Below are 8,651 nucleotides of genomic sequence, written 5' to 3'. Positions count from 1 at the left end.
AACACTTTCTTTGGACTAATGTTCACATAACACAGGCATCTCTGACATTCCTAATTTCCAGTAAAACATGGGCACTTAAATTCATGATTCAAGAAAGGGTAAACCAGAGGGCTTACACTGGGGGGTACTGATGAAAACCCAAGCGTGAAAATCTAACTCCTCACAGCATCACTGGCTTATGGTAATGCCACATATTAAGCATTCACAGCTCTTCTCTATATATTCATTAGAAATATAAGAGGGCCCATTTCTAGGGAATCTTTAAGCAACTGACATGTTGATACTTCTCAATAAAATTAGGAAAGTTTTAAAAAATCCTATACTTAACATTATCAAGTATGAAAACTATCTTACTGTTACAATATTCTTATGGGAATATAATAATGTCAAAATTACAATTTAAAGAAGAATAACAGGAGAAAAAATTATGCCTAAATAGGTATAGTTCTCCTATAAAGCTGATGAATATGGTGCTTTACAAATTTACAAAATTTTAGATTTGGAAAACTGTGTTGCATAGTCTACACAGTCATCATATTTTTCTGTTCTTTCGGAATCCTGAGGCAGAATTAGCATTCTCCATACAATAATCTGTCACAGGGAAACCACAGAGGAATACTAGAGTTTCCGAACAGCATTACCTTTTAATTTGCACTACTTTAAGGTGATAGGACACACCCAAGACACAAGGTAAATAAAGTGAGAAGTGTATGAATCCTTTGTACTTTGAGCTTTTCATAGGAAAAGTGTTTTATAAATTCAAGTTGGTGTTTTGGGAGGCAAAGGAAACAAATAAATCTCAGACCAAAAAAAAAAAAAAAATGTCCTGGTTTTTAAGACAGTTCCTAATGTCCAATATAGGATATAAGATACTGGCATTCAACTATCCAAATTTACATAGAATTGTAGTACTTTGGAGAAGTATAAATAAATACTTTCTAAAAATACAGGTATATAAATTAATGAAACTGGTATTTAAAAGATTTAATACAAGGAAAAAAAAGTATTATATAGTGGTACCAATTCTTAATACAAATTAAGCATAGTTTATATAATTTCAAAAGTTATTCACATTATTGCTCGATACCACAGTTGTACGGAACAAGTTCTTGACACACACAAAATTTGTATAATTTCAGGTTTATAAAAACAAAAATTTATACATAGGCCATTCAGAAATTTAGAAAGTTTTAAAATGCATGGAGATATGTACAACCAAAAGGAGAAAAAAGTGTATGTCTGTACATATTTGAAAGAAACGAACTGATCTGACTCAAACTTGTATGTCACACTCTCAATCAAAAAAGTATACATAACTGGACTGAAAGCAAACTAGTGGACTAAAACAGTACTAAATATGCCCTTCATTTCTTAGTAATAATCTGTTTTAAATATTAGTGGGGTATTAAACACCAGCTTACTTTATTTAATTCTACAACTTTTGCTTTCTTTCAAAAACTTTTCAGAAACACATATCCATTCTACAGTTGTGTTAGACTGGGACAAATATTTTCCTTAGAAATTTTTTAAAGGAGTATTTCTATACTTTTGTATACAAGATTTGATAAACAATAAAAAATAACCCAAATAAGGCCATTATTAATATCATCTTGATCAAAAATATACAGATTGTAATGCTACTATATTTTGTGATCCTGAGCTCTAGTAACCATTAGATGCATGCATACCATTCAGGGATTTGTCTATTCTAATGAAAATAATTTAATCCTGCCTTACTACTTTTGAAGACAGAAATACCTTCAAAACTTTTTGATACGTCTTCATAATGTTACAGATATTTCTGCTGTAAACAGAGCATTAGGAATTGTATGAGAAAGAATATGTTAGGGTTCAAAAAGCTATGAAAGAAAATTTACTATTTTAAAATAATGACAATAAATTTAAAAAGCAAGAAAAGTAATACAAAGAGGGTGCTTGCTAGAATAGATAAGTAGAGCCTTACAAAGGTCTTTTTCTATATTAAGGAATTAATAAATAAAGGACTGTGTGTACCTTGGTGGTAAAATAAAAAAGGCTGGCCACTTTTTATGCTAAGTTCAAATGTATTTTTTTGATAATACAAAAAAGTAATCCTTGAAAATCAGAATATATAACATAAAAGAGCACAATAACTTAAGTATTAAACATCTGTATGAAATAACTGTTGCGAAGTCTGACAAAAATGCACACTTAGAACATGCGGTTATTTAAAAAAACAAAAACGGAAAAAAACACCACACGATTCTGTAGAACCAATGTTATGTCACCACCAGGAGAGCACCAAGCAAGGCACCATTGGAAAGACAACATACTTGGAAAGTCTCTATAAATAAAGTAAATGCTAATCTGGTCGAAAAATCGGTGTCTTTGGTAAAAATTCTATGAGGATGACCTGTAGAAGGAGAAAAAAAAGTTTTAAAAAAAATTTTACCTTAAAAAAACTTCAGTTATATTCCATCACTTAAAATGATTTTGCTAGTGCCTCTGACAGACAGAAGGAGAATGCATGCATGAATGAAGAGAAAAGGAAGCTAGCATTTACTGAGAACTAACTACATACCAAGTGTTTCATACTATATGGATCTATTTAATCCTAACAATTTTCTGTGAGGTAAGTATTGCCACACTCATTTTATAGATGAGAAAACTGATGATCCGAGAAGTGTAACACCACGGATTGTGGAGTCAGTATTTGAACAAAGGACTGTCTTAACTCCAAAGCCTTGCCCTTTCTACTGCCCTATGGTGGCTGTAGCTGACCCAATATTCACTTCCTCAGGCTTCCTCCCTTTTACCTAGAGTTGGTCTCATTTTACTGTACCAGGATATGTGATCTCTAGAAAAAGAGTTGGTTCTCTTTCTCTTAATTTTTTTAAAAGTCTTTTTTTTTTTAGGTTAGCAAAATTAAAGGTTAAAATTTGTTCCAAAAGACTTTTTACAAGAAAACTAAAGGAAAATCAAGAAATACTAAACACAGTAAGTAACACAGAAAGACACAAGTTAACCAGAGCTGATTTTTATTCTAAACTTGGAACTGTCTTAAATTACAACCAATTCTTCCTCTTGTTCCAACTCTATATGGAATAGATGCTAAACAAAAAATTATTTGATTTGAACAGTTTCCAAGTTTGATGAACTCCTCATTCTTTTTCAGAAACTGTGTCTTGATATGACCTCCACGTTTGGATACTCTTCTACATTTAGCCATCTGGGCCGGAAACCTTCATTTTCACTCTTCAGTTCTGGCTTTTGATCTGTCTCAATAAAGAAGGTATTCCCATACGTGGCTCCAAAATATTCCTCTCCTAGTTGACTTATCCTTTGGTGCCCCCTGGGCCACTCTCCTGACCTGTTATTTGCCTACAAAATATTTATTAGCTTCCTATCCAGCTTCTTTATTTGAGCTAGATTCCTCTGTTTCTCAGTTTCCTCATCTATAAAATAAAGGGATTGGAGAGATGACAAGATTCTTTGTAGCTCTAAAATCTGATGATTAAATTACATTTTACAGTATATACTACGTAATGAATAATAAAAGCTATCTTTGACTATACTTGAATTATTACTAGTTTTTAAAGAATATATCTTACAAACTTTTCCCTTCAGAAGCCACACATAAAAATTAACCACTTGTCTCATTTCTTCTAGATCATACTGCTCTGCCATATCTGAATAAAAAAAAGTTCATATCAAGTTGGTATTTTTCATAGATTTACTCCAATATTCAAAATATAATCGAGGAGAATTACTTCCCTTTAACTAACAAATGAAATTTCTGTAAGTTAAATAAAATTTGAGGTCAAATAGATATACATGGTAGATTATTCACTATCTTAACTTTTCAAAACTATTTTTAGGGGGTTTTTAAAATTATGTTTTTCCCCCATTCAACTATCACAAACATATACATATACATACACATATACACACACACACACTCTCTCCAAGAAAACTTAGAAAAATACATTTTTTAAGCAATTCCTATTTTTTTTTAAACTACTCTTTCACCAGAAGTGTTTATCTAAAAATTTATGATAATTAAAGGAAACTATTTTACAAACAGAGCACATAAGTTCAGAATGTTTTGGAAGGTTAAATGAAATTATTTTATTTTAATTAATAATAGAACATCGTAAAAATAAACATGAACATAATATGCATATTTTATGAATGAATGACATTCTTATAGTTCTATCTGGAAATAATAGTATTGGGAATAACTTTTATGTTTTGCTTTCCAAAGTAAATGTAGAAATGTGCAAAATAAATAAATAAATAAATAAAAAGCTCCATTTTAAGCTTAGTGTTTGGGTTTATAAATATAGCAAATATTTTTTTCACAAAATCCTTTAAATCTCTTACATATCCATCCCTCCTCACAAAGTACATAAACTCTCTCACCATCTATGATGAAAATATAAGACTAGCATTTCCATAGGTCAATCTCAAAACAAGTTATTTGAGTGTGCTTTTATTATTATAAAGAAGTATCAAGTGCCTTTTTATCATCATAAATTAACATGCTTAATATAATAGATAATGATAAAATCTACATTATTTGGTTCACTGAATAGAGCCGTTCTATGAAAGAAGAGACATTTTAAAGATATCTTTTATGTTCAAGGCTAGAAATGGGATTTGATTGTGTGCTAATGAAAGAAAGAGAAAATGCTACAGAGAAAAAAATTTTATGATAATTTCCAACTATTTCCAGTATCTAAGCACTGTTTTCATCAATCTTTTATACATACACACACACACACACACAAAACCTATGATGTCTATACTGTTTCAAAGAATAGATAAAATTTGTCAGAAATGATGTATCAGGTACTTAACTCTTCCTCAGATCTTTTTATTTTTGTATATTACCTTTCCATATTTAAAATAAAACACCCAAGCTCGAGGGAGAATAAATAAAGATTCATAATTTTCTATAGTATTCTGAACTTTTCAAAAGGAGAAAAACTGTTCAAGTAAATCAAGCAGTCCGTAAATTAAATCCCATTCTAAGCTCTAAAATTCATTGTATATACATGCCCATTAGATATCTTTTAAAGAATAAACACAGGATAAGCAACATCTCATCTCTTGTTTACTTTTAAGATAATTTTTACAAAATAATATTCCAATAACACTTTAAAAGACTCTTTAAAGGCCACTGAGGTATGGGCAGTTAAAATCTATAAAGGCTAAAGTTTTCTTAAGCTCCAGCGGCTTGACTGAAAGGTTTTCTTCCATACTTGGAAACCTGATTAGCATTATATAAAAAAGCCATATCTGACTTGCTGCGTAACCAAAGTTGTGGTTATTCTTTATACAGCATCTAAAATTTCACACTCCATCAACACATGTTCAGCCTATTTTATCTTGGCAATTAATTTATTATTTTTCAGAACACAGTGAAGCCTTGTTTTCAAGTCATTCATAACTTTATAAATCAGTCTTGCACATGAAACCATGCATCTGTGAACCGTAGAAAATCCTTGCGCTCAGGAGATTAAGCTCCTGACACCTTTGCTGATTAATAATCATGGAAAGAATAAGATCAGAAGCAAAATAAATGATCATTTAATAGAGAAACTCACAAAACAGCCCTTTAACTTACATATTCCATCATGTTATTCGTTTCACATTTCCTTTTGCTCAGTCTCCAGTGCAAGCACAGCTAGACAAGAAGGAGAGTAAAAGAAGAAAAATGAGCTCTATTTTATTGCAGCACACAGACTAACCCATTTGTCCACCTTTCATATTTTTAGTTCAACAAAAGCATCTGTTTCCATACTGTGCAATTCAGACCCCAACGGTACGAAGCTGCTCCCTGTGGTACTCACCTTGTGGTATAACCTATTGTTTTCCCATTCTAATAACTTCTCAATCGATCTTCGTGTCTGGAAGACAAATGAGAAAAAAGTTTACTCTTGACTGGTTTTAGAAAAACTTTGTTTTGCAGCTGCTTTTTGTGTGAAAAGGAAAGAGGTATAAGACAGTGACTGAGTATAGGGTGGTCTATAACACTATCAATATTCAAGCACTAAATTGTAGCCTGAACAGAAATAGTACTCTATTTTGATAAAGATATGGTTTTGTTTTTTGGCATTGTATTTTTTAACTGTTTCGAACTTACTAGCCTCTGATTAAAACTATCAAAGTCTAAACAGCTAATGCTATCTACCAAATGATACAAATTTAAATCCCCATTTCTTTCAAAAATATCGTTGTAATACTTAAGTAGTAAAACAAGAATACCTTAATATATATATTTTAAAACAAAGGTTATTTACACATTAGTTATCAAAATGAAAAGGGCCTTTATAGTAAATTTAATAAGGAAATAATTAAACGTTAATAAAAAAATCAATTTGCTAACAAATTAAACTAATTTTTACCTCATACTTAAAAATAATGTCCAAATTTAAAAGCTAGTTTATTATTCCACAGATAAAGATTTTCAAACAGAGGCAAAACTGCATTTAAACCAATCATTTTTGTTGGTTTTCAAACAAAATTGGTTTTATTTGAAAATCAAACTCTTTATTCAATACTACTGTTAAAGGAATCAACTAAGAAATTTATATTTAAGATCACTTGATTTTTGCAATATATACTATGCAGCATGAAATGTTTCTTGCTTGGGAGGAATAAAGGGGAGGATAATTCATGGTGCCAGGTGTTAGGATGAGACTGACACGCTGCAGGTGCAAACAGGACAGTGTTGCCACAAGAAGCAACTGCAACTTGCTGCAGCTGCAGCTTCCTTGCAAGGAAAGGAAAAAAGCATACAGCTCCATTAATGTGGCACAACTAAATAAGTAAGTACTAAGCATCAAATATGAAAATCTTCATGTCAAACAAGGACGAGCTAGGTGAAAAACTGTTAGGATCAAGCTGGTTTTGAATACCTGAATGTTACATAACAAAATGTTTAATATTTATTTAAAGTACCTACTACAATCTAGTTACCATATTACCTCTTAGCATGTTAAACATGCTAAAGACACACCACAGTCAGAGGTGCCAATTATAATTCATAACTACTACTTACTGCCTTACATTTTCTAAGCTTATGTCATAAAAATCAGAAAATCAACTAACTCCCTGGATAATAATATGCCAATGACTAATTTATTACATTACTTTTTTTGAACAGTTTTTTGGCAAGAATTTTAAAGGAAAAAAGTGCCCTTGTTAACAATGATCAGCAAACCTCACTTGTTTCTTTGTAAAGATAGCCTTTTAGAGGCAGCTCTCCTTTTAAATGAAAATAGGGCAGCAGTTATGGTCACACTTTTTGTTAATTTAGTTGCCAGTCAGCCCCAAATCAAAAGAAAATAAGGCTGCAGAGTGTAATTAACATTCAGTTCAGTCGTTTTGTCCCTTGTCTAGCCCCCAAGCTTTGTTAAAATTGCCATCTGAATGCTGAAGGCTGTAGGGAAATCGATTTGATTCTAATCGCACCATGAAAAGAACATGATCTAACTGCTTTCAGCCCTCCGTAAATCTGTACTAGGTCTTTAGCACAATGCAACTTCCAATTTAAAAAGCACTGAATGTCTCGTCAATGACTTTGTGAAGAAAAAAGAACAAGGAGCAGACATAAAAATTCCAATAGTTGTTTAAGCATTAAAGTTCATTTGCATCACAGCGAACCTGAAAAGGGCTGACCTCTCAAACCGCCTCTCAGGTCTATGAAGTTGTAGCCTTGACAAGCTCACATTGACAGAGCTCATTGACTCTGAAAGGCTACTCTATCAATGGTGAAAAATGGCAATAGGTTCTACTCTGAGCAGGCATCTGCCTGCCCACCCGCTGCTAAACCAATGGCAAAACCGATTCAAAACCTGAATCTACCTTGTAATCTTCCTTTCTAGGACCTTTTAATAATAGATTAAGATTACTATACAATTTGAGGTTTTACTTTTTACTGATGGTTTAAAAAGGGGGCAGGCGGTATGAAAGAAGTAGGGTAGGGAGAACAAGCTTTCCAAGTCTCTTGTTTCATATTAATGTATAAAAATTAAAAGTTTAACATTACATTCTGCAAATATTCATTACTCACAGAAAAAAGTGTAGTTACCACAATCATCGTTTCATCACAACTTTAAACCTATACTATATTATAACAAGAAGAAATCTCATTATGAATGGATCTCATGGTGTATATGATACATACACACACACAAATTTAGAAACTTAAATATTTACTTTAAATAAATCAACTACCAGCATTTGAATAAAAGATAATTATAAAGTATGAGCCTTAAATTCCAAAATATTTATGTAGGAATTCTGAATTTATCCTTTGCCTCTAATTGGAAGTTTAATGACAAGGTTTGATATAATAATTATATCTTACAATATTTAAGAATTCTAAACCAAACAAACGGTAGTATGTCATATTCTAAGTAAGCATCTAAATATAAAATATTTTTACACACTTGACAGTCTGGAGTAATAGCTGTGAATTAGCACCATCTAATCTTGCTATAAGACTTCTTTCCTGCTTGACAGGTGAAAAAAAAAAAGCACATGCACGTGCAGCTTAATTAATCATTGCACTTGACATCTCAATGATTTACAGTGAGGAGCAGGTGAGAACATACAAAACCAGAAAGGAACCCTTCATCTGAGTGGAACATTTCTAGCACACT

General features: G+C 31.7%; 1 protein-coding gene across 2 annotated transcripts in view; it reads right to left on the bottom strand.

Annotated features, from left to right (window-relative positions):
• Positions 1 to 969: 969 nt before the first annotated feature.
• Positions 970 to 8,651, bottom strand: part of CHIC2 (cysteine rich hydrophobic domain 2) — a 47,030-nt gene continuing 39,348 nt past the window's right edge. Inside the window, exons 4-6 of one of the 2 annotated variants that reach the window (XM_036852002.1) lie at positions 5,835 to 5,891; positions 5,609 to 5,668; positions 970 to 2,392 (exon numbers count right to left, since the gene is read on the bottom strand). In XM_036852002.1, coding sequence (XP_036707897.1) covers positions 2,342 to 2,392; positions 5,609 to 5,668; positions 5,835 to 5,891 — 168 coding nt within the window. In that variant the 3' untranslated portion in view covers positions 970 to 2,341. The other variant, XM_036852003.1, reaches the window with a different exon arrangement.

The sequence above is a fragment of the Balaenoptera musculus genome, chromosome 5 (assembly GCF_009873245.2).
Source record: "Balaenoptera musculus isolate JJ_BM4_2016_0621 chromosome 5, mBalMus1.pri.v3, whole genome shotgun sequence".
In the NCBI taxonomy this organism is placed as follows: domain Eukaryota; kingdom Metazoa; phylum Chordata; class Mammalia; order Artiodactyla; family Balaenopteridae; genus Balaenoptera; species Balaenoptera musculus.
Note: the sequence above shows the minus strand (reverse complement) of the source record. Positions and strands in the feature narration are given on the sequence as shown.